Here is a 26,967-nt window from a genome sequence, read left to right on the forward strand (position 1 = left end):
AAATCTGGAACACAATGTGTTACTTGAACATCATAAATACTAATTTATCAAGTGAAGTATAGTATGCAGAACTGGGCTGAGAAGTGGCAGATGGAGTTCAGTAAGTGAAATGGTTCATTCTGGTAGGTCAAATTTGAAGACAGAATATAGTATTAATGATAAGACTCTAGACAGTGTGGAGGATCAGAGAGATCTTGCAGTCTGTGTCTATAAGACACTTAAAGCTGCTGCACAAGTAGACAGTAACGTTAAGGTGTATGATGTGTTGGCGTTCATCAACAGTGGGATTGAGTTCAAGAGCCGTGAGGTAATGTTACAGCTACATAAGACCTGAGTTAGACCCCACTTGGAGTACTACGTTCAGTTCTGGTCACCTCACTGAAGGAAGGATGTGGATACTATAGAAAGAGTGCAGAGAAGATTTACAAGAATTTTGCCTGGATTGGAGAGTGTGCCTTATGAGAATAGGTTGAGCGAACTTGGCCTTTTCTCCTTAGAGTGACAGAGGATGAGAGGTCACCTGATAGAGGTGTATAAGATGAGAGGCATTGATCGAGTGGATAGCCAGAGGCTCTTTCTCAAGGCTGAAAAGGCTAACATGAGGGGGCATAGTTTTAAGGTGCTTAGAAGTAGGTACCAAGGAGATGTCAGGGTAAGTTTTTCTCACAGAGTGATGGGTGCGTGGAATGCACTGCTGGCGATGGTGGTGATGGATACAATAGGGTACATGGAGCTTTGAAAAATAGAGTGCTATGTGGTAAAATAATTCTAGGTAGTTTCTAGAGTAGGTTACATGGTCGGCGCAACATTGTGGCACAACATTCTGTGTTCTATTTCCCCTTATTTCAGCATATTTATACATTGAAGACTGGGAGAGTTTTATGTCAGGTTGTAATTTTGTTCTCAACCATGTTAGTGATCATGTAGCAGTTAAGTTTACAACCCCTGTGTGTGGAAAGAAAATTATCATCTGGAGTCCCTCCTGCTGATACTTCATGATTTCTACTGTAACCAAATGTGGGAATTCTGAGTAACAAGCCAGAATCACACAGCATGCAAGCAGGCTCTTAATCCCACCAAGCTGTTGCCAGTCTCCAGGCACACCTGTGTATACTAATTGTACTGCATTTTATTCTCATTCCCATCAACTCCGCCCCCCCCCCAACATCTACCACTCAACTACACACAGACCTCCCAGTGCTGAAAGTGTGAAGTGTGCATGTTTTCCCTGTGATTGTATGAGCTTCTTCTGGATGCTCCAGTTTCTTCCCATATCCTAAAAGTGTTAAAAATGTTAGGGTTGGAAGATTAATTGGTCTTTGTAAATTGTGAGGGGAATGGTAGAGTCTTGGGGGAATTAATGAGAATGTGAGGGAAAATGGGTTACAAGAAAGTTAGTGGGGAATAGGATTCTCTGTGGGCCAGCAAAGATTTAATGGGCTGAAGTAACTTATTTTTGTATTGTATGGAAAAATAGTTTTCAATTCCTGCTTTGCACTTAGGAATTTGCCGTTGTTGCATATTATGGGTTTGAATTAATTAAAAACTGATAGCTATCACTTTCTTTGAGCTGTGCTTTGAACAAATTTTGTCATGGTCAACCTAATTTCTATTAGGTCTGAGTTGGTACAAAACTGCTTCTAATTTGGTGATAATTGTGTAATAGTAGGAAATGTTCTAAAGTTAGGAAATTTACATTGTTTGTGTGTCTTGGAGAAAGATCATATTAGAATTCTGAATTAGATGATATTAGATGCTATTTATACCCAAAATTGGATGGGGGGAAGAACTTTGGACAATTGAATACCTCTTTCAATTGTGTCATTCAATATTTAAAAAAAAAATGGTAGCTTGTTGATGCCTTGTCATGCTAATGGAAGATGATTTGTCCTATAATTAAAAATTTAAATTTAAGTTTGCAATCAGTAGAAAAATCCTTTCAACTTTCTTCCAATTTCTATAAAAAAACATAATAAAATGTCGATCATTTGGGATTTGCTGATGGCATACATCATTGAAATGGTTCACAATTAATGTTTTGGGTCCTCAAATATTGATTTCATATACCAAAAGTTTAAAACTTAAGAAATAAAAAAATTATTGAAAATATGCACCCAAATCTGGTAGAAATTAGTTAATTAGGAAGCATGTAACATTAATGTTAAAGTGCTTTCATTGCCAAAAGCTATGAATCTGCATTTTCACTAAAAGAGTAAGCTTTTGGGTAATTCAGTTATTTTTCTTGATCTACTTCAGTTGCTACCCCTCTTCATTATTTTTCTTATCCAATCCTTTGTCCAAATGGGCTGCTACCTGAATGGACCTTATCACTTAAGGAAATTGTGATTGGTCCTGAAGGGATTGTAGTGTCTAGCTATAAATGGAGGAAAAGGCTTCAAGCATTTTGGGTATACTCCCCCCCCCCCAACACACTGTTGATTAGCCATGTTCTGATCTGATTTGGATGTCGTGCATGTAAAATTGAGTCTTAATGGAATACTGACAGGCTGCATCACTGTCTGGTATGGTGGGGGCTACTGCACAGGATTGAAAGAAGCTACAGAAACTTGTAAAATTAGCCATCTCCATCTTGGGTACTAGCTTCATAGTACCCAAGTTATCTTCAAGGAGCAGTGCCACAGAAAGGTGATGTCAATTATTAAGGATCACCATCACCCAGGGCATGCCCTCTTATTGATACCATCAGGAATGAGGTACAGAAGCATGAAGGCACACACTCAACAATTCAGGAACAGTTTCTTTCCCTCTGCTATACGATTCCTAAATGGACATCGAACCCATGAAGACTATCTCACTTTTTTAATACAAATAATTTCTGTTTTTGCATTATTTTTAATCTATTCAATATGCATATATATATTTATATTTTCTTTCTATATTATCATGTATTGCATTGCACTGCTGCTAAATTAACAAATTTCACAATAAATGCTAATGATAATAAATCTGATTCTAAAGGAAACTAAGCTTTTCTCATGTGCCTGAATTGGAAAAAATGGCATCAGACTCTCTACTGTTTAATGTGACCGTATTTAGAAAATTAGTCAATGAACAATAAAACTATTTGGGATTTCTGTTGTTGCTTGGAACTAAAACTGGTATTGGGAATTGATTTCAATTATCTAAACTTCTAGGCCCATTCTTCCTTGAAATCCCCACATGTTCTATACATACATCAAGAACAAGAGGATAACTAGGGAGCAGGTAGGACCACTCAAGGATTAAGGAGGAAACGTGTGCCTGGAGATAGAGGATGTGGTTGTGTTCTTAAATGAGTATTTTGCATCAGCATTTTCCAAGGAGAACATGGAGAATAAGCAGTTCAGTGTGCTAAAATACAAGGCTGTTTTGTGGTAAAGAATCAGAATCCAATTTATTTTCGCTGTTTTACATGATGTGAAATCACAGCAGTACAGTGCGAAGATATTAAAATACTGTAAATTAGAAAATAAGTTTAAATTCATCTGATGGCAAAGAGCCATAAGCTGTTTCTGAATCATTAAGAAGGGGTTAGTTTTGGGTCTTTTAAATAACATTTAAGGTGGATAAAAACCCCAGGGCTTGATAGGATAGACCTCAGATTATTGAGAGAGGCAAGATATGCGATTGCTGGAGCCTTGACAATATCATGGTGTCCTCTAGGCACTGGTGAAGCCCTGGAGGACTGGGTGAGTAGATAATGTTATTCCATTATTCAAGAAGGGAAATAGAGCTAATTCTCGAAACAATTGACCAGTAAGTTTCATGTCAGTGGTAGGGAAGATATTGGAGGAGATTCTTAGGGAAGGGATTTATGAGCATTTGAAAACCTATGGTCTAATTAGGGATAGCCGACATGGCTTTGTGCAGTGCAAGTCATGCCTTGTTAACTTGATTGAGTTTTTCAAGGAGATGATGAATGAAGGTGATCGAGTTGTAGACATTGTCTATATGGATTTTAGTAAGGTATTTGACAAGATCCCTCATAGGAGGCTCATCCAGAAGATTAAGATACATGAGTTGCATTGTGAATTGGCCATTTGAATTCAGAACTGCCCACAGAAAAGGTAGTGGTTTATTCTGGCTGGAGTTCTGTGTCTAGTGATGTTTTGCAGGGATCCATTCTGGGACATGTTCTGTTTGTGATGTATATAAATGACTAGGATGTAAATGTACAATAAATGAGTAGGTTAGTAACTGTAGATAATGCAAAGGTTGGTAGTGTTGTGGATAGTGTACAAGACTGGCAAAGGATACAGCAAAATATAGATCAGTTGCAGATATGAGCAAAGAAATGCCTGATAGAGTTTAACGTCGTCAGATATGAAGTGTTACACTTTTGATGGTCAAGTGTAAAGGGACAGTATGTGGACTTTTTTGTGCAGGGGGATTTGGGATCCAAGTCCATAGCTCCCTGAAAGTGATTACACAGGTTGATAGGGTAGCAAAGAAGATGCATGGCAGGCTTGCCTTTCATTAGTTGAGAAATTGAGTTCAAAAGTCAGGAATTTATCTTGCAGCTTTAGAAATCTCTTGTTACAGTAGGCCATATTGGAGTATTGCATTCAGTTCTGGTTGTCCTATTATAGAAAGGATATTGGGGCTTTGGAGAGGGTGCAGAAGAGTTTTACCAGGATGTTGCATGGTTTAGAGGACATGTGCTATAAAGAGAGGTTGGACAAACTTGGGTTGTTTTCTCTGGAGCGATGGAAGCTGAGAGGAGATATGATTTATAGGATTTGTAAGAGTCATAATATTTATAAGAATACGACAAGCATGGATACAATAGATAACCAGTATCTTTTTTCCAGGGTTGAAATGTCTAATACTAGAAGGCATGTATTTAAGATGAGAGAGGGTAATTTTAAAGAAGATGTACAGGACAAGATTTTTACACAGTGGTGGATGCCTGAAATGTGATGCAGGGGGGTGGTGGACAAGTACAACATAGGCATTCAAGCAGTCTTAGGCCAGTGGTCCCCAACGACTGGGCTGCGAGCATGTGCTGTTGGGCTGTGCGGAAACAATATGATTTGGCAATATGAGTCAGCTGCTCCTTTCCTCATTCCCTGTCACGCACTGTTGAACTTGAACATTCCCCCCCACCGTCAGCCGGTCTGCAAGAATATCGTCAATATTAAACCGGTCCACGGTGCGCAAAAGGTTGGGGACCCCTGTCTTAGGCACATGGATGTGCAAGAAATGGAAGGAAATGGACTGTGTAGGCAGAAGTAATTGGTTTAGTTGGATATTTGATAACCGATTTAATTTGCTCATCACACCATGTGTGAAGGGTCTGTTGTGTTCTATGTTCTGTATTGATTGCTGATATACAGTATCACTTTTGCACCTAAGCAATAAGTTGAAAATCTCTTTGTATTTTAACCCCCACAGCAACATGTTGCTGAAGTCAATCAACTCACAAATGCCATGAAGGAGAAGATGAAAGAAAACAAAAGACTTAAATCCTCTTTTGACTCATTAAAGGATTTAAATGACTCCTTGAAAAAACAGGCAAGAACAATTTTGTAAAGTTTACATGACTATAATATGATTGACTCAACTAGTGTAGCCATAGGAAAAGTAAAATAAAAATGGAAAATGCTAGAAATACTTGACAGAAGATATGTGGAAAGACAAACACTTAGTTTCAGGTAGAAGACTCTGTCGGAACTGGGAAGCAAACAAAAGAAGCTGCAATGAAGGGAGAATATTTCTGATGGAGTGAAATGCAGATGGTGGATAAGCTATAACCAAGGTTATCTCAAAGTTCAAAGTACAAAGTTCTCCCTTACCATTCTTCTGATCAGAACTTCTGCAAACTCAAATTTGATCAATGCTCCACTACCTATAGCCCTTTCTGAATTAAATCTCAAATGTTCATGATTCTCTATCAATCATTTGTTAAATTATACACTGTAGAATTATCAAACCAAAAGTCAAGTCCAAATCCTTAAATTTGAGATATTGTTTCTAGTTTGTAAAGGATGTTGGTTTCTATGTATAAAAAGCATCTCGATAATAAATAGTTATTGACAAAATAAATTAGAAACCATCCAACTAAATTAAGAAGTCATATTTCATAAATGCAACTAGAATTTGGTACAAAATTAAAAATGCCAATGCAATAAACTTGAGGTCAAAACAAAATATGTTAGAAATATTTGGCTGCATCTGTGGAGTGACACATGCTAGTTCAGGCCAGTAATCTATGATTTCAACTAAACAGTCATCTAATTTCAGCTGTTGAATGAATCTGAAATAGAAATTAAAGTAAACTCTGTCTCTGCCAAAGGCTTTACATTAGAATATTCCATATTTGGAAATGGATAAAAATACTAACAGTACATTTAATGAGACATTCCTTATTTAGCCCATGATTTTATGCAGAACATTTAATGAGAAGAGAAACATTATTTTGGATGTATGAACTTCAAAATGCTCTCTGGTGAAATGGACAATCTCTTTTAACTTCCTTGTATTTATATGCTGTTTATTTTGAGTATATGGAAAATAATCTCCTGAAAAGTTGTATAATACTTTGATCTACTAAAAAAGTGTACAGTTGACCTTCATGTCACAGGATGAGGGTTATATTCCTAGAAAATGGTAAAAATTATGAATTTGTGAAGTCACAATATCTGTACAAGTGTCAAAACACCAGTAAAATTTTTTAAGCCTTTTATTTACATAAATTCCATGAGACTAAATTTTGATTCATTTCATATATTTTTGGGTGTTAATTTGTAAATTCAGTAAGATCAGCTATGGATTGCCTGTATAGGGATGTGTATTATAATTCAGTGGTGTTATTTTGCAGATTAACAATATAACACAGCAGAACAAGAAACTGCAAGTTCAGAATAAAAAGATTCAAAGCCGTTTAGAAAATCTGCAGGTGAGATTTGGATATCTGGAGAAAATCTTCCAAAAGTCATGGAAAAATACAAGTAATGAGGGAAACCCAGTTTTACCCCCTCCCCAACTGTGACTTTTTCTTTATCCACCAACTCAGACTATGAAGTCCTTACCTTGAATTAATCAAATAACTGAAGTATTAAATTGCATATATTATTTTTATTTTGGTTGAGAAATTTGGTATGAGTCTTGAAATTTGTTTGACCACTTCCTGGACTGGTTCTTGATGCAATTTCTGGATATGGAATAAATATGTATCGCAGGGAAGGGGAACTTGTCCTAACATAGAACATCTTGGGAGTGATTGTCATTGAGTGTTTCTCAGATGATGAGAAATTAGATTGCTGCCACACTACACCTCAGACGACATGGCAATCACTCTCTTTCCCACTACACGTGGCTTGGCTGAGTTGTTGGGGTGGGTTGGAACTGTCAACCAAGCCGATGGTGGGTCGGAAGCAAAATTCAATGTTCTAAAAATTCAAGCACAGAAAAAAAAATTCCAGTACAGGTTGAGTACCCCTTATCCAAAATTTCAAAATGAGAACGCCTCGGAAATTTGTATTTGTTTTGAGCCGCGAATAGAAAATTCTACAAGGCGCTGGGAAGGTTCCCAGGTGATATGACCTCATAAATGTAATGAACTGAAATTAATGAAAAATAGAAAATCAATGCATAAAGCTAAAAATAAAGATCTCGATCGTCTATTGAAAGAGTAGATTTGTCAGCATGGAATATATGCCGCTTAATGGTATGCTGATTATGAAGCAAGCAGAGATCTATCATGTTGAACTGAAAATTGAAGGTAATTGTTTCATGCACAAAATAATTTAAAATATTATGTAAAACTATCCTCCCTCCTGTTGTAGTTGCTGTGGAACGAACAACTGCTTGAAATCAATGGCAGGTATGAGCCAATCACCATCACTGGAACCCAATAATGATGCATTCTGGAGGGGGGGGAGCGGTCATTTAATTCTGACAGCCTGTGGAGGACTCAACTCCATCACATCAGATTGTTCACTCTGTGAGCTTCACACCAGCTGTCTCATCCCCAAGCTATCTCATTATGTAGATGCAAATATTCCAAAATCTGAAACATTTCTGGCCCCAAGCAGTTTGGATAATGGATGCTCAACCTGTATTGGCAAATAAAATTCACCTTCTATGCAAGCTTTATCTTTTTGCAGCAGTGATTTAACTATATTCCAGTATTGGTTGTGTGTCTTAATGCTAAAAAGTGTGCACTAATTAAACTTCCTTGCAGAGGAAGCATGATTTACCTGTGATGCGGAAAATTCATGAAAATGTCTCTACTGGTATGAAAGGGATCGGATTGGAAAAAGAGGAAAAGATTCAACCTACTCGTAGAATCAATCGTGTAAGATATTTTGCTGCATTATTTGATATTGATCCAGTGGAAGACTTGTTGGGTGCTATTTCAATTTCAAGTTATATAATTTTGCAGCTTTCTTTTGATGTACCTAAGGCCCAGCCCCCATCACTGTTACTTATTCACTTAAGTATCCTCTTCTCCTTTATTATTTCAATCAATGCATGGTAATTGATGAATTTTCTCTCGGCTTCCCTTGCTAATAACTTCCATGGTTATTTTCTCTTGCTCCTTCAATCATCATGTCCATCAATTCTTCATTAACACCCAATTTAATTCTTAATACAGACATCATTTTATGTTCGTAAAACTGTCAGATCTTGTATGGTAAGCTATCCTCAGCTGTATTCTTTCCTGTTAACATATCTAATCTTACTGCATGCCCAACTCTCCAAAGTGAAAGCCACTTTGGAGGTACACCTGCACACCTGGTTAACGTAAATATCTATTCAGCCAATCATGTGGCTACAACTCAAAGCATAAAAGCATGCGGGCATGGTCAAGAAATTCAATTGTAGTTCAGTACAAGCATCAGAATGGGGAAGAAAAGTGATCTAAGTGACTTTGACCATGAAATGTTTGTTAGTGTCAGACAGGGTGATTTGAGTGTCTCAGAAACTGCTGATTTCCTGGGATTTTCATGAAGAACAACCTCTGGAGTTTACAGAGAATGGTGTGAGAAACAAAAATAAAATGGGGGGCAGTTCTGTGAGCAAAAATGACTTATTAATGACAGGTGAGAGGAGAATGGACAATTTAGTTCAGGCTAACAGGAAGGTAATGGTAACTCAAATAGCCACGCTAATAGTGGTATGTAGAAGAGCATCTCTGAATGCACAACACATTAAACCTTGGATGGAAACCACAAACATACACTCAGTGGCAAATTTAGTAGCTACGGGAGGTACCTAATGAAGTGGCCACTGAATGTAGCTTTCTCTGTCATTCCAAAAATTCCTTGCAAATTAGATCTTGTGCCACACAGTGGTGTGCTTTATTTCCAGTTGTCAAACCTTTCAATGCTTAATAAACTCATTCATTGTCTTACATCTGTGATCCAGCCCTGGATTGAGAGAAACAAGAGTGAAACCAGTGAAGCTAGTATGTTTTTAGCATTGACATTTTCTTCTCCAAATTTATTGATTTTGTGGATATTCTAAGTTTTCACCTTTTAACTTGTTCACTTTCCTCATGAATGAAGCTTCTTTAGAAAAGGCATCCAAAAACTTAGGGCAGAACCTAAACTGCTAGTTCTTTGTTGTTCTATAGTCCCTTTTTAGAACCCTCTTGTAGACTGTTTTCTTTTAGTAGAAAGATATAAGCACAAAAGTTGACATACCAATTATACCAGTAAGATGGCAGTATGTTTGGACGTAGTGGCCTCTTGGAGGCCAACCAAAGGTTTTTTTTTCCCTCTTTGTTACATGTATTTTTAATCTCACAAGACTATACTGGACTCTAAATACTTCGGGTACAGCAAGTCTACTTGTTGCTCAGAGTAGCCGGCCAGGGCGTCAGAGCAGCCAGCTGTCCTGTCTGAGGAGAAACTGGCCAGTGTGTCAGAGGAGTTGCCGGCCGGGGTGCAGACCATGTTGCTGCCTGCTTCTCAAAAGCATTGGAATTGGTGTGTGAAGGCGGTGTGTAGAGTAACTGTGGATGATTGTCTTGGACATTTCTCTTGCGATCGCAAGACCCTGTTGGGCATTGGTAATGTAAGGTGCTGCAGGGAGTCCTGTTTCCCTTGTTTAATGGAAAGATGAGCGGCTTGGGAACTGCGTAGCCTTGGTTGTAGCGAGGACCAGGCCTCAAGCCACGGGTTTGTCTGCTGCTAGGGTCCAGGTGAGGAGACACCGGAGGCAGTGTAGCGTGGTGTCCGTTCTCAGCTGGAGGCTGCCCTTTCCTGTCGGTGGAACTGGGCTGGATTGCTGGGAACTGTGCCATCAATTGAAGGACATGTTGCTTAGGGTCTTGGACTATATTAATGTAGTTTTTTTCCTCATTATTTTGAATGTGCTTTGTATGTTTTGCACTTTGGCCCCAGAGGAATGCTGTTTCATTCAGCTGTATTAGTTAGTTAAATAATAATTAAACTTGATTTGATATAGTATTGAGGAAGTGCTTATATTGTTGGAAGTACTATTTTTTGACCTGTTGTATGACTTGTGTTATGAACGTAGTGATCCCATGGGACTACTTTGAAAACTATTTCGGGTAACCTGAAGCACACTGCCTGAGAAGGTGGTGATAGATACTCACACACATTTGGATGAACATTTGAATCACCAGGACATAGTAGGCTACAAAGCATGTACTGGCAAATGGTATTACTATACTGTAGCTATGTGATGATTGAATTGACATGATGGCTGGTCTGTTTCTGTATTCTGGGACTCTATGATTCCAGTGAATTCAGTCTAAGATCTCTCTCTCTGTTTCAGTCTTTAAATTCCAGTTTCTGTGAATTATTTGCACTGCTTCTGGACTGGACGTCAGATGGTTATCTTTGTTATTTAACTCCAGAGGATGAAAATGATACTCAAACGTCATTAGGTCCCAGATGTTTACCTAGAAAATCGGTTCAACAGATGTGTCTGAAGGTAATCCTATTATTCTTCAAGTATTTTGGCATTCTTTGCTTTTAAATATTAATTTGGAATTAGATTATTTTGCATTAGATTAGTTTAAACTAGCAATTTTTGTGCTGACTGATAAAGTAATATTTAAAATAGGAATGTATCTGAGAAGGACCTAAGCCCCATGTGCATTTTTAATTAGCTATTTTGGTAAAGTGGTTTTTGATACATTATTTGACATAATTATGCATTTTAAAATTTGATCATAATTTATTGTTTTATGAAGAAGTTTTAAAAAATTAGCATCAGAAGTATTAGTTAAAACATATCAAATCTACTGTCATGCTCTTCAAATACCTTATCAAAAATAAGTTACTTTCCTGTATTGGGAACAGTCGTTGGTGTTGCTATATATGAGCTAATATATGTGCAAGAGGGAGCAGGATTTTTAATGCTAATATATTGTGCTACTACTAAAATAAATGAGGGAAAAAAGCTTTTGTCCCTACGTTCCATTGTATGTGGTTGCATTTATACATAAAATTTACCAGAGATGAAGTGATTGAGGGTTAGAAATGTGAAACCAGAATAATTGAGTAACAACAAGCCATACAAATTAACTTCATATGTATATCACTCATCTGAAAATCTTTTGTATTTGCCTGACTTGTAGATGGTGCAAGCTGTTCATGCAGTAAGAAATGGGTATTTGTAATGATTGCACAACCTGTTTTAACATTGTTTATTTCCCTGTAGCTTAGGGCCTTGATCCTTCTGCAAATATTATCACTTTGAAAAATTAATTATCACAATACTATCCCACACACTTAGCGGAGGTCTTTTTCATCTTATCCAATTTCCTCCATTGGCACCATTATGCAAATTTAATATCCGTTAGGTATTTAAAAGAAATTCAGGCCGATATATTCCAGAAAAATCACACGTGAATAGTTTACTAGTTTGTAATTATTTTAAATTTTTCATGAACAAATGAAATCCCCTTTGTGGAGAAATAATTGTAATTTCTATCCTTGTTATTGATAGATAGGTAGATAGACATGCTTTATTGATCCCGAGGGAAATTGGGTTTCGTTACAGTTGCACCAACCAAGAATAGAGTATAAATATAGCAATATAAAACCATAGATAATTAAATACTATGTAAATTATGCCAGATGGAAATAAGTCCAGGACCAGCCAATTGGCTCAGAGGGACTGACCCTCCAAGAGAGGAGTTGTAAAGTTTGATAGCCACAGGCAGGAATGACTTCCTATGACGCTCAGTGTTGCAGCTTGGTGGAATGAGTCTCTGGCTGAATGTACTCCTGTGCCTAACCAGTACATTATGTAGTGGGTGGGAGACATTGACCAAGATGGCATGCAACTTGGACAGCATCCCCTTTTCAGACACCACCGTCAGAGAGTCCAGTTCCATCCCCACAACATCACTGGCCTTACGAATGAGTTTGTTGATTCTGATGGTGTCTGCTACCCTCAGCCTGCTGCCCCAGCACACAACAGCAAACATGATAGCACTGGCCACCACAGACTCGTAGAACATCCTCAGCATCGTCCGACAGATGGTAAAGGACCTCAGTCTCCTTAGGAAATAGAGATGGCTCTGACCCTTCTTGCAGACAGCCTCAGTGTTCTTTGACCAGTCCAGTTTATTGCTCAACTGCTCTTTTGCATTTTATATGTGCAACATAATGTATTTTATCTTTATGAATGTTGTAAAGTTGCTGGCGTCACTAAGCTCAAAGCTTGCAATGCGGAGACGCCTTTCATTAGAAGAAATGGAAATCTGCATAAGGTTGTTATTGATGTTTATGTTGATGGGTACAGAAAAAAGTTAGAAAATAGGATTTATCAAGGAAGCAACATACTGTAGGTTATGAGGTTGATATATAAAATTATTCAAACAGAAATAAAATTTGTAATTTACTTGCACAGGTATTTATTTCTTATACTGGTTATTTTAAATTTTGCATTGGATATATAAATACTTTATTTAACAAATCCAAGCTAATTAGAAGCTACTGATGTGTTTATGCCAGAAGTGTCCATACCTTCCCTGTTTAATCATGTCTGGGAAAACTGTAATTTCCTAATCTGTTGGATTTTTGTTCTTCATGCTTGTTAAGTCAAATATTTCAATTCCTTTCAGGCCATTAAAAAAATTTATAGTCAGGAAGATACTTCAGAAATTCAGTCACTTCTGTATTTTGGAAAAAAAAAGCAGTCAGTTTTCTGGTTGCAACAGGCTACAGTTCAGTTCCCCTGTAATAATGGCCAAAAGCTATTTTTGTAACACCATTGGCACTATGGATGATTCTGCTTCATGCTAGTGCCACAAAGATATTTTATGCTTACCTGAAGCATATTACCAGAAGATTGACAGTGTAGCACACATTGAGTGTATGCTTTTGTACGTGAATCTCTCAAGTAGGAGTTAAATGTAAATCTCTTGGTTTGGCAGTCATGATGACACCTGGCCCTTTTAATGTGTGTGTTTTTCTCTCCAGGGTATACTTAGAAAAGTATTTTAATATTTTCTAGTTTTAGAACTTAAGGGACATTTCTGAAATAGTAGCAATATACACAAGATGCTGGGGGAGCTCAGCAGGCCAGGTAGCATCTATGGAAAAGGGTATAGTTGACGTTTCGGGCCGAGACGCATCTTTTCTATAAATGCTGCCCGGCCTGCTGAGCTCCCCCAGCATTTTGTGTGTGTTGTTTGGATTTCAAGCTCCTGCAGATTTTATCTTGTTTGTTTTGGAAGTAGTGACAGTTTGAATACGTGACCATTTATGAGGAAGGACCACAGATGGCTGAATGACTGAAGAGAAGGGTTAAAATGAATCAGAAAAAAAATAGTTTATGATACATGTCACGTTCTTTTCTCCATTGAGAATGAAATTGCATACTAAATGTACAAAGATGAAATTGCAAATGAAAATGATAGATTGAAAGAGTGTATACATCTCAATTAACATAGGATAAAACTAAAGAAGTATAACATTTGAAAATCAGCAACAGGTTTCAGTTGGGCATAGGCATGCTGGGTCAAGAGGGGAAAACCTGTTAAATGTCGATGATTAAGACTGGTTGTAAGAAAGAGAAATGGCAATGTAAACTAAATGTTATATATTACATGGGTGCAGGGATGGGGAAACCCAAGAACTCAATGAAGATGGCAAGATATTCTTAAAATGCTCTTTATGATTCTTAGATTTATAAATAGACAAGAAGAGGATATGGATGCAAGGGAGGTGCACACGAAACAAAATTTGTGCTCTGTATTCTTTTGTTCTAAAATGCGCTACTTCTAAGGCTGGTGAAAACAGATTCCATAATATTTTTCCAAAAGGAATTGGATAAAATTTTGCAAGGATATGGGGAAATGACAGGGCTGTCAGACTAACTAGAAAACTCTTGCATATGACACAAATGGCATCTTTTTGAGCTATTTCATTCTATGATTCCAATCAAAATGGTATAGAAAATACTTCTAGCAAGAGTGTGAAAGTCTTTGACTTGAAGCATTAACTGCTGTGACACAGCTGATCTCTGGGAAGTAAACACAGCTGATCCAGCATTTACTGTTTTTACATTTATTTGGAGCATTTAAATAACTTACATTGCTCTAACAAGACAACCATTTTTGTTCCTGACTTTCTGCTTCAGATCCTGCCCTTGATCACAGCACAAATTCATTTAATGCCACCTGGGAATATCAAACTGCAGCTCGCACTGGTAAAATTCATTTATTGGGCTTTAAGGCATATAGACAGAAGAGGGACACAGGTAAGTGGAGCAATTTTTCTTCCTTCAACCGATACTCTGCTTGTTGAATACTCTGAGTGGAATCCAATAATGTTTTTCATAAAACTTTGGTTGTGATCAGAAGATAGTATTTTTTCAGGAGGCTACCTTTAACCATACAGCAATATTATGATTGGAATGTCACTTTAAAGAGTGCTCTTTAATTTAATATTTATTCACAATATAGTGTGCGGAGAGAAAACCTGGTTCCATGAAGGTAAGATGACCAGTAGTTAAGCCATTGAGCATCTTGGACAAATGTAGTTGGTCCAGACAGCATAGTGTCTGAACATCTTTATAAGAAGTCAGCATCTACACACTCATTTGCTTCCTTCAGACATGTATTTCAGTTAATTGTCCATAATGTCTATGGAACTAGATGTTTTAGAAAGGTATTACAAATACTCAAGACCCAAATATAGTAATCAAAATTGCCACTACTTTAGCTCCTTTATCTCAGTCAGTAACACCTATTAGATCAAGCTAGATTCTATAAATCCTTACCTTATGTTGAATTAACTATTTGAGTAGCAAACAAGATTAAAATCTATTCGGACAAAAATCATTATGTTCTTGTTTACTCTTTGTACAAGCGGAAGGGGTTGAAGAATGGAGTTATGAATCTTGAATGGAGAAAACAATCAAGTTCAGAAGCAGAAATTTTTCTTTGCATCTAGTCTTCAATTTATCATTTATCTATTATTGTTAATGCTATTCACTGATTGTTACCTTTTAAGTAAGGAAGAGGCTTGAATGTGTTGAGGAATTGAAGAATATGGATTATATTGCAAATGATTAGAACAAACAAATATAATACAAATTAACAATTTTTGTTCCAATTTATTTACAAAAATGTTAACTAATTGAAAGTAGTTGTGGTTGAACATTTAAGACCATTGGACTAGGAGCAGAATTTGGCCTTTCGGTCCATTGAGTCTGCTCTGTCTTTCAACCATGACTAATTTATTTTCCCTCTGAACTCAATTCTCCTGCTTTCTCCGTGTAACCTTTGACACCCTTACTAATCAAGAACCCATCAACCTTGGTTCTAAATATACCAAATGACAGCCTCCCAAGCTTTATGTGGCAATGAGTTTCACAGATTCACCAGTCAAAGAAAGAAATTCCTCCATATCTCTGTTCTAAAGAGACACCTTTCAATTTATGAGTCTGTGTCCTCTTGTCCAAGACTCTCCTACTATTGGAAGCATCCTCTTCACTTTGATCCTATCTAGACCTTTCAATATTTGGTAGGTTTCACTTCAATCCCTCCTCATTCTTCTAAACTCCAATGAATACAAGACCACAGCCATCAAACACTCTTCATATCTTAACCCTTTCATTTTTTGGGATCATTCTTGTAAACTTCTCTGGACCGTGTATTCTTTCTTGGATGTGGAGCCTAAAACTGCTCACAAATACTCTAAATTTGGCTTGACCAAAGCCTTATAAACCTCAGCTTCAAATCTTTTATATTCCTTGCTTTTATATTCCAGTCCTTGAGAAATGAATGCTAACATTGCATTTGTCTTCCTTACTACCAATTTAACCTTTAGGAAATCCTACACTAGGACTCCCAAGTTTGCTTAGTCGGTATTGGTGTGGCATTTGCTGTTGAATAATATCATGGCCCATTAAGTCCTTACTGATTTTGTGTAAGACTAATCCAGCTAGCCTTGCTAAATCTTTCATGTAATTATCCAGCTCCTTTTTGAACACCATTGAATCTGTCTGCACTGTAATGTCCAATTCCAGAGTCTGGTTTCTTTTGCAAATCATCTTTGTATTATGTTTTTCTGTTTATGTTCCTTCTACCATAGAGTGTAATTTACATACTCTGGCTGAACCCTTCATGAATTTTAATATCTGTATCACTTCACATTTCAACCTCCTGTGGTGGCACGGTAATTTGATTGCCACCGCTGCCTGTAAGGAGTTTGTACATTTTCCCCATTACCACATGGGTTTCTATGAGAGCTCTGGTTTCCTAAAGATGTATGGTTACGAACTGTGAGTTGTGGGAATTTTATCTCAGTGTCGGAAGCATGACATATGCAGGCTATCCAACATAATCCTCTGCAGATTTTTCTGACCCTGTACGTTGGCACCTCCATACAGTGATACAACCAGTCAGATGTATCCATGGTACATCTGTAGAAATTTGCTAGAATCTTTGGTGACTTCAATTAAAGTCCGTCACGAGCCTTGTGGCCCATCAGGCCGGTGCTTATGCCAGTTTCCGTGGCGTGAAGCGACTGAGAGTACAAGACTCCCCCCCCCCCCCCGGATAGGATGCCAGTCTATTGCGAGGTGAACTCCTAGCATTTTTGCCGGTACCCATTCTCAGCTGGGTAGACTGGAGCATTGTGCGGTTAGGTTAAGTGCCTTACTCAAGGACACACCGAGGCTCGAACCCATGACCTTCAGATCACTAGTCCAACACCCTAACCATTTGGCCATGTGCCACACATCTCTTCAAACCCATAATGAAATATAGCCTTCATAATTACATCAATATGTTTGGCCAGGATAGATCTTCAGACACGTTGACACCCAGGAATTTAAAATTGTTCACCCTTTCCACTGCTGGCCCCTTAATGAGAACTGGTACATGTTCTCTCAACTTCTCCTTCCTGAAGGACAGTCAGTTCCCTGGTCTTACTAATGTTGAATATAAACCTGTTGTTGCGACACCACCAGCAGATCTAGCTCACTCCTATACACCACCTCATCACTATCTAAGATTCCTTAGTCTCTGCAATTGTACTAGTAATTCTATACTGCATCTCTGCAAGACCGTCTGAAACACTTTCCTGAACAACTTTATTTTGCTTATTACAATTTTAAAACACTGGCAAAAATTTAGTTACAGATTGTTGACTATTTCATGTTTGTATCAGTGATACTTAATAATTTGAACATTAGCAGACTGTGCTTGTTTCAACAATGCGACGACTAGGAGAAGACTTGTTCCAAGGAAATATGAGCCGGACAATACAGGATAGTCCTTCAGGATCTGGTGCAGAAGCCGTTCCAAAAGCAGCTGCTTTCTTCAAGAGCTCTAATCTTAATGTTCGATTTTTATCAGCTCTCTGCATCCTCAAAACAATCACACAAGGTGGGGAGATATTTATTTAATTTTGTAATGATCTAAGAGACCTACAAATATAGCACAGATCTTGCTTTATTTCAGGTGATATTGGAAGATTCCAATTCCAGAGACTATTCTGGGAAATTTGGCGTCTTTCTTATTTTGTACATGCAAGACCTAATAGTAACCCAGCCGGAGTATTTAGAAAATAGTTTCATAGTGGCCGAAATGTGCATTTCTTCTGTTCCAGAGTTTTGCTTCACCAAGCAAATACTAATTACTATCCTCGTCTCCCCTCTGCTTCAAGTATATTTTAAATTTTCATTTAAATGTTTTAATGACTTGTGCAGAACTAATCACAAGTTTAATGAAGTCAACAACATGCTGTATATTTATATTTTCCACAGCCTGTCTCCTCTGTTTTAATAATTTTAAATCTTTTTGACCAACTCTTCTGCCATCCCACCAAAGGATTAAGAATTCTTTTGAATAGTGCAAAGTTATGAGCACCACTCACTGAAAATGTTGGGAGTTATTTTTACCATTCATGAAGTTTAAACAATTGGGTTGGGTCTTCCCTTGAGGAGCCTGAACATGTGCAATCTCATGCAAGCACATTTAGGATGCCAGTTCCATGAAATTAAATTGGCATACATGATCCCTCAATGACATAGGATGACCATCATGAGCCAGAAGGATGCTTTCACAACAAAATTTGTGGCTAGCTTCACCAAAACATAATGGGAACCTGCCTGAGAAGGTTTTATTAGTGTTTGGTGCTTACCACCCACTACAGATTGATCCTCTAAGTACTTGTGTATTTATTGCTCCTGTGCTTTGCCATGGTCCTCAAGATTGCTACCAGATTCTGCCACAACTTGGACCCTGAATCTCCCATCATTAGTCACTGCCCCGGTCTGACTCCCACTCCCATCTCATCGGATGCTATGACTCAACCCTGTTCATACTCCACCTATTGCCACTGTATCCATTACTACTCCTCCATTACCTCCAACCTCTGATTTCCTGAAACAAATATGAATATTCATTGTGCAATGCCTGTTGTGCATGGCCCCTTGGTCTTTGCACTAACAGACCCTCGTGTAAAACTATCATGCAATGCTAGCATAATGTTTTATTCTTGATATGGAATAATTTCTAGGCCATAGTCTTGTTGCATTTACAATAATAAAACATTGATAATTTTTAAATCCTCTGTTAGATCCACTGCTGTATCCTCATAAATGTACATCAAGGTTACCTTAAGGTTATAATAGTCTTCTATTCAATGGGATATGCAAAAGTGGCCTTATAAACACTTTACATTGTTTTGAATTCTTTATTCTTGTCATCTGCCACCATTTATGAACCTGGGGATGGGAACTAGAGCGCCAGAACAGTTTGTGGAGGCAGATATTGGTAAGACATAAGGCGAAGTTAAGAATCAAAAGGTTGAGCATGGTGCGACTAGTGTCCTGAGCTGCCTATATTTCAGTGCAAGAATTATTGTGGGAAAGGCGGATAATAGTATAGAAGATGAGGTAGCTCGCTTACAAACAGAGGCAATGGGTAGTGAGGAGAGACTGTTGGTAGGGCAAAATTGCAGTCAACGGGATGAGTTGCAACATAAAAGGTGGACAAAATAAAAAAAAGGTGAATACAGGACTGAAGGTGTTGTATCTGAATGCGCGCAGTATACGGAATAAATTAAATGAAGTTGCAACACAGATTGACAGGTATGGTGTTGCAGGCATCACTGAATCATGGCTGGGAGCTTAATGTCCAAGTATACACATTGTATCGAAAGATTAGGCAGGAAGGCAAAGGGGGCAGTGTTGCTCTGGTTTTTAAAAAAAAAATCAAATCATTAGAAAGAGGTGACATAAGGATGGAAGGTGTTAAATCATTGTGGATAGAGCTAAGGAACTGTAAAGGTAAAAATCTCTGATGGGAGTTGTATACAACCCCCCAAACAGTAGTAAGGATGTGGTCTACAAATTACAACAGGAGATAGAAAAATGGCATGCCAAAAGGGCAATGTTGCAATAGTCATAGGGAGCTTCAATATGCGGGTAGTTTGGGAAAATCAGGTTGGTGCTGGATTCCAGGAAGGGAATTTCTGGAGTACCTACGAGATGGCTTTTTAGAGCAGCTCATGGTTGAGCCCACTAGGGGATCAGCTATTCTGGCTTGGGTGTTGTGCAATGAACTGGACCTGATTATGGAGCTTAAGATAAAAGAGCCCTTAGGGGCAGATGATCATAATATGATTGAATTCACTCTGGAAATTTGAGAAGGAGATGCTAAAGTCAGATGTATCAGTATTACAATGTTGAAAAGGGAATTACAGAGGCATGAGAGAGGAGTTGGCCAGAATTGATTGGAAAAGAACACTGACAGGGATGACGGCAGAGTAGCAATGGCTGAAATTTCTGGAGGAAATTCAGAAGGCACAGGATATATACATCCCAAAGAGGAAGAAGTGCTCTAAAAGAAAGATGACATAGCTGTGGCTAACAAGAGAAATCAAAGCCAACATAAAGGCCAAAGACAAGGCATAGAATAGTGTAAAAATTAGTGGGAAGGTAGAGGATTGGAAAGCTTTTAAAAACCAACAAAAGGCAACTAAAAAAGTCGTGAAGGTAAAGATGGAATACGAATGTAAGCAAGCCAATGTTAAAGAGGATACTAAAAATTTTTTCAGATACATAAAGTGTGAAAAAGAGATGAGAGTGGATATCGGACTGCTGGAAAACGATGTTGGAGAGGTAGTAAAGGGGGACAATGAAATGGCAGATGAACTGAATAAGTATTTAGCATCAGTCTTCACTGTGAAAGACACTGGCAGTATGGTGGAAGTCCCAGGGGTCAGGGGCATGAAGTGGGAAGTTACCATAACTAGAGAGAAGGTTCTTGGGGAAACGGAAAGGTCTGAAGGTGGATAAGTCACCTGGACCAGATGGTATGCGCTCCATGTTCTGAAAGAGGTGGCTGAAGAGATTATGGATTAGTAATGATCCTTAAAGAATCACTAGATTCTGGAAGACTGGAAAATTGTGAATGTCACTCTGCTCTTCAAGAAGGGAAAGAGGCAGAAGAAAGGAAACTATAGGCCAGTTAGTCTGACTTCAGTGGTTGGGAAGATGTTGGAGTCGATTATTAAGGATGAGGTCTTGGGGTACTTGGAGACACATGATTAAAATAGTCATCATGGTTTCCTCGAGGAGGAAAATCTTGTTTGACACACCTGTTGGAATTCTTTGAAGAAATAACAAGCTGGATAATTAAAGGAGAATCATTTGATGTTGTGTACTTGGATTTTCAGAAGGCCTTTGACAAGATGCCACACATGAGGCTGCTTAACAAGCTACGAGCCCATGGTATTATAGGAAAGATTCTAGCATGGATGTAGCAGGGGCTGAATGGTAGGAGGGAAAGAGTGGGAATAAAGGGAGTCTTTTCTGACTGGCTGCCAGTGACTAGCGGTGTTCCACAGGGATCTATGTTGGGACCGATTTTTTTTATGTAATATGTCAACGATTTGGATGATGGAGTTGATGGCTTTGTTGCAAAGTTTGCAGGTGATATGAAGACACGTGGAAGAGCAGGTATTTTTGAGGAAGTAGAGGGGCTACAGAAGGACAGATTAGGAGAATGAGCAAAGAAATGGCAGGTGGAATACAGTGTCGGGTATAGTCATGCACTTGGTAGAAGAAATTAAAGAATTGACTATTTTCTAAATAGAGAGAAAATACAAAAATATTGAGGTACAAAGTGTCTTGGGAGTCCTTGCACAGGATTCCCTAAAGATTAATTTGCAGGTTGAGTCTGTGGTGAGGAAGACAAATGTGATGTTAGCATTCATTTCAAGAGGACTAGAATATAAAAGTGAGGATATAATGTTGAGGCTTTATAAGGCACTGGTGAGGCCTCACTTGGAGTATTTTGAGCAGTTTAAGGATGTGCTGAAACTGGAGAGGGTTCAAAGGAGGTTCACAAAAATGATTCCAAGATTGAATGGCTTGCCATATGGAGAGCATTTGATGGCTCTGTGCCTGTATGCAGTATACCAGTATTCAGAAGAATGAGGGGTGACCTGATTGAAACCTATCAAATGGTGAAAGGCCGTGATAGAGTGGATTTGGAGAGATGATTCCTATGGTGGGAGAGCCTAAGACCAGAGGACATAGCCTCAAAATAGAGGGACGTCCTTGTAGAACAGAGATGAGGAGGAATTTATTTAACCAGAGAGGGGTGAATCTGTGGAATTCTTTACCACAGGCAGCTGTGGAAGCCAAGTCTTTATGTATATTTAAGGCAGAGGTTGATAGATTCTTGATTGGTCAGGGCATGAAGGGATATGGGTAGAAGGCAGGAGATTGGAGCTGAGAGGAAAATTGGATCAGCCATGATGAAATGGCAGAGCAGATGTGATAGGCCAAATGGCCTGATTCTGCTCCTATATCTTATGATCTTGTGGTCTAAAGTGCAATCCTTTTATTTAATGGCTTTATTTTTCTGCACTTCCATCTTCAACATAAGTGCTAGATTGATGCAGGTAATTAAGTTAATTAAATATCTGAAACTATCTGGACTCCTTATGTAAGAAAGGAGTTCTTGCAACAGCTTACTACTTGATTTCTGGAGTACAGTTTTATCCTGTGAGGAAATTCAGCAAACTGAATCTGTACTCTATATGAGAGCTCTCAGCTTGAGACATAGAAAATTCCTGCAGGTCTTGACGAGTTGATGCAGGAATGAGGCCTGTCCTGCTGAGATGTCACCAAAGTGGTATCAGAAGAGTAGGCTTTTGGGGACTGAGATGCTGAAATTTCTTCATCTTGAGGGTTATGAATCTTTGAAGTTTATTATCCGATAGGCTTGTGGAGGCTCAGACACCCAGAATATGCAGGCCAGAAATTAATAGATTCTCTGCTCTCTTAATGCTGAAGTTAGCTGTAATCTTAATTTCAAAACAGAAGGCGCCACTTAGCCTGCTGCAGCTTTTATTTGTTAATTTCTTACATTCCTGATAAAGTTGTATTTTTTTTTAGAAAATATTAAGGGAAGCCTGAGGTACAATCACAAAAATACATTTTCCTCACACATTATGATGGAAAGTTGAGTGACTGAACACCTTGAAAATGTAGTTTCATCAAGTATGACCTTTTAAATCCTTAATAACATAAATGATTTTTAATGTTTTTTCCCCTTTATGGATTTATAGAAAGAATTTAAGACCATAGACATAGTAGCAGAATTAGGCTATTCAGCCCATCAAGTCTGCTCCAACATTTGATCATGGCTGATCTTATTATCCCTCTTAACCCCATTCTCTTGCCTTCTCTCTGTAACCTTTGATGTCTGCTTTAAATATACCCAATCACTTGGCCTCTTCTATCATCTGTGGCAATGGATTCCATGAATTAACCACCCTCTGTCTAAAGAAATTCAGCCTATTCTTGTTCTAAAGTACATTATTATATTCTGAGGCTGTGCGCTCTGGTCCTAGATTCTCCCAATAGTGGAAATGTCTTTTCTTTCCACATCCACTGTATATAGGCCTTTCAATATTCTTCTATTCCCTGCTCACTCTTCTTGCCTCTTCTCACCTGCCTGTCACCTCTGCCTGAGTCCCCTCCTTCTCTTCTTCTATGATCCACTGTCCTCTTCTATCAGATTCCTTTCTCTCCTGCCTTTATTTTTCCTACTCACCTGGCTTCACTTATCATCTAGCTATCCTCCTTCTCTCCCCCACCTTTTTATTCTGGCATCTTTCCTCTTCCTTTCTAGTCTTGAAGAAGGGTCTCAGCCTGAAATGTCAACTATTTATTCATTTCCATAGATGCTACCTGACCTGTTGAGTTCCTTCAGCGTTTGTCTTTCTGTTTTGTCTGAGCTGAACACATCATGATCTTTTATGCATTTACACATCTCTTCTCAATTTTTATGCCTCCAAGGAAAACTAAAACCATCTTTTGTTCAAACTTCAAGGTAAACTCATAATTCAGAGGCAAAAATGCTACAAAATGGGCCAAGCTGATGGACTTTAATATATTGCTTTGCTTGTCTTTATTTCTTAATACGAACATGATATTAAGACTTTTAAGACTTTTATCTCATTGCCTTCTCACTGACAGTGGATTATTTGGCTCAAGTTTTCAACATACTTCTTACTGACCTGAACACAGATGAAGGCAAGGCTTTATTCTTGGAGTATCAGGCTCTGCAGGTTATTCTTTGCTACTTGAAACCCTCAAGTAAAAATCTACTGTACAGTGCTGTTGACATTATTCTGCAAATGACAATGGAATCAAGTAAGTATCTTTATACATTCAAACTTCACTGATAAAGAATCTGAACAGTAATCCAGTAATTCACAGTGTATTTGTTTTAAGTGAAATATTTTTTGAATGTTACCTAAAATGCAGAGTATCTAGGTTTTTGTTTTAGTGATACGTAAATATGGAAGTGTGGTATCATTTGGTATAAAATACAAAGAATATTTTAAATGGTCTTGTAAAATACCTGGAATTAATAAGTTCTTATAATAAATATTGTCCATGTGAATGTATCCATGGTCCATGATGCAGAAATTCCTTGGCATTTATTTCACAGCATCTTTGATGACTCCCAATCATATCTGTACATGACTTTGATTATACAGACGCAGTGCAGAAATTGTAAATGAAATATTCTCCAGAGTGTGACAAGACACAGCCATATTTGATTCTAGCTCCAAAACCAGAACTTAAATGTTGTTGTGGGTGCTGTTGTACTGTGACAGATTGACCTTTACCTTGCTGAGGCCAGACAGCAACTCTCAGACACCCCGTCATACCTACCCCTTGAAGAGGACCCCACTCTGGACCATCAGAAAACTGTCTCTGACACCATCACTGACCTCATCAACTCTGGAGAACTCCCATCCACAGCAACCAAATAGTTCCCTTGCCCCGCACTGCTTGCTTCTACCTTCTACCCAACCTCCACAAACCTGACTGTCCGGGTAGGCCTATTGTCTCTGCCTGCTCCTGTTACTGAACACATGGCCTCATACCGTGACTCCATTCTATCCCCCTTGGTTCAGCCTCCCCTACATACACAACACTTCTCATGCTCTCAATCTTCTCAGTAACTTTCAATTCCTGACCTTGATGGCCTCACTTTCACCATGGATTTCTATTCCCTAAACACTTTTATCTCCCATCAAGAAGGCCTTAAAGCTCTGTGCTTCTTTCTCAATAAAAGAACCAACCAGTTCCCCTCCCCCTACCCTCCTCCATCTGGCAGAACTGGTCCTCACCATCAACAATGTTTTTTTCTTCTGCTCCGCACACTTTTTCCAGACTTGAGAGGTAGCCATGGCCCCCAGCAAGGCCTGCCTTTTCGTTGGTTATATAGAACAGTCCATGTTCCAAGCCTTCCCTGGTAATGTTCCCCAACTCTCTCTCTGCTACATTGACAACTGTATTGGTGCTGCTTCTTGCACCCATGCTGAGCTCGTCAATTTCATCAACTTTGTTTCTAACTTCCACCTCTGATACCTTCCTCCCCTTTCTTGATCTCTGTGTCTCCTTTGGAGACAAACTGTCAACTGACAACTTTTATAAACCTACCAATTCCCTTGAGTATTATCTTCCCACCTTGTCTCCTGTAAAAATGCTATTCCCTTTTCTTAGTTCCTTTGTCTCTGCTGCATCTGTTCCCAGGATGTGACTTTCTTTTCCAGGACATCAGCGATGTCCTCCTTCAAAGAATGGGGTTTGACTTGCTGCACCATTGATGCTGCCCTTGCCTGCGTCTCTTCCATTTCTTGAACATCCATGCTCACACCATTCTCTTGCCACCTTAACAGTTCCTCTTGTTCTTGCCTACCACTCCATGAGCCTCCACATTAAACGCATCATCTTTCACAACTTATATCATCTCCAAAGGGAGTCTATGACCAAACATATCCTTACCTCCACCTTTCTGTTCGGTTTCTGCAGGGATTCCCTTGTCCATTCGTTCCTTCCCAATAATTTCTCTCCAAGCACTTATCCTGCAAGCAACCAAAGTGCTACCTCCTCATTCACCTTCTCCCTCACCTCCATTCAGGACCCCAAACAGTCCTTCCATTTGAGGCAACATTCATCTGCGAAACTGCTGAGGTTGTCTATTGTGTTGGTGTTCCTGACGCAGCTTCCTCTTCGTTAATCAGACCAGCTGTTAATTGAGATTCCCATTCCTGTTCTGACATGACAGTCCATGGCCTCTTGCGGTTTGATGACTCCACCCATAGGGTGGAGGAACAACATCTTGTATTCCATCTTGGTAGCCTCCAACCTGATAGCATGAATGTCAATTTCTCCTTCTAGTTTGAAAAATAATTCCCTCCCTCTCCCCTCTTTTATTCCCCAATCTGGACCCTTACCTCTTCTCATCTGCCTATTACCTCCCCCTGTGTTCCCTCCTCCTTCCCTTTCTATGGTCCACTCACTTCTCCTATCATATTCCTTCCTCTCCAGCCCTTTACCTTTCCCATCCACAGGGCTTCACCCATCACCTTCTTGCTATCCTCCTTCTCCTCCCCCCCATCTTTTTATTCTGTCGTCTTCCTCCTTCCTTTCTAGTGCTGAAGAAGGGTCTTGGCCTGAAATGTCAACTGGTTGAGTATCCCAAAATGTGAATACTATAGAAAGACTGCAGAAGAGATTTACAAGAATGTTGCCTGGATTGAAGAGTGAACTTATAAGAATAGGTTGAGTGAACTTGGCCATTTCTCCTTGGAGCGATGGAGGATGAGAGGTGACCTGATAGAAGTATATAAGCTGATGAGAGACATTGATTGTGTGGATAGCCAGAGTCCTTTCCCCAGGCCTGAAATGACTAACACAAGGGGCATAGTTCTAAGGTGCTTGGAAGTAGGCACAGAGGAGATGTCAGGTCTAAGTTTTTCACACAAAATGGTGGGTGCCTGGAATGCGCTGCTGCGACTGTGGCAGAGGTGGATACAATAGGGAACATGGAGCTTAGAAAAATAGTGGGCTTATGCGGTAGGGTAATTCTAGACCGTTTCTAGGGTAGGTTACATGGTTGGCACAACATTGTGGGCTGTAGGGCCTGTAATGCGCTGTAGATTTCTATATTCTATGTTATTCATTTCCATAGATGCTGCCTGACCT

At 38.8% G+C, this 26,967-nt stretch overlaps 1 protein-coding gene across 2 annotated transcripts in view; it reads left to right on the forward strand.

Annotated features, from left to right (window-relative positions):
* Positions 1–26,967, forward strand: part of LOC134349555 (coiled-coil domain-containing protein 138-like) — a 66,345-nt gene that overhangs the window by 31,222 nt on the left and 8,156 nt on the right. Inside the window, exons 7-13 of one of the 2 annotated variants that reach the window (XM_063054060.1) lie at positions 5,395–5,514; positions 6,821–6,898; positions 8,186–8,299; positions 10,750–10,908; positions 14,572–14,691; positions 17,635–17,827; positions 23,941–24,117. In XM_063054060.1, the coding sequence (XP_062910130.1) occupies positions 5,395–5,514; positions 6,821–6,898; positions 8,186–8,299; positions 10,750–10,908; positions 14,572–14,691; positions 17,635–17,827; positions 23,941–24,117 (961 nt within the window). The remainder of the gene's footprint in view (positions 1–5,394; positions 5,515–6,820; positions 6,899–8,185; positions 8,300–10,749; positions 10,909–14,571; positions 14,692–17,634; positions 17,828–23,940; positions 24,118–26,967) is intronic. The other variant, XM_063054062.1, reaches the window with a different exon arrangement.

Source organism: Mobula hypostoma, chromosome 7 (assembly GCF_963921235.1).
Source record: "Mobula hypostoma chromosome 7, sMobHyp1.1, whole genome shotgun sequence".
In the NCBI taxonomy this organism is placed as follows: domain Eukaryota; kingdom Metazoa; phylum Chordata; class Chondrichthyes; order Myliobatiformes; family Myliobatidae; genus Mobula; species Mobula hypostoma.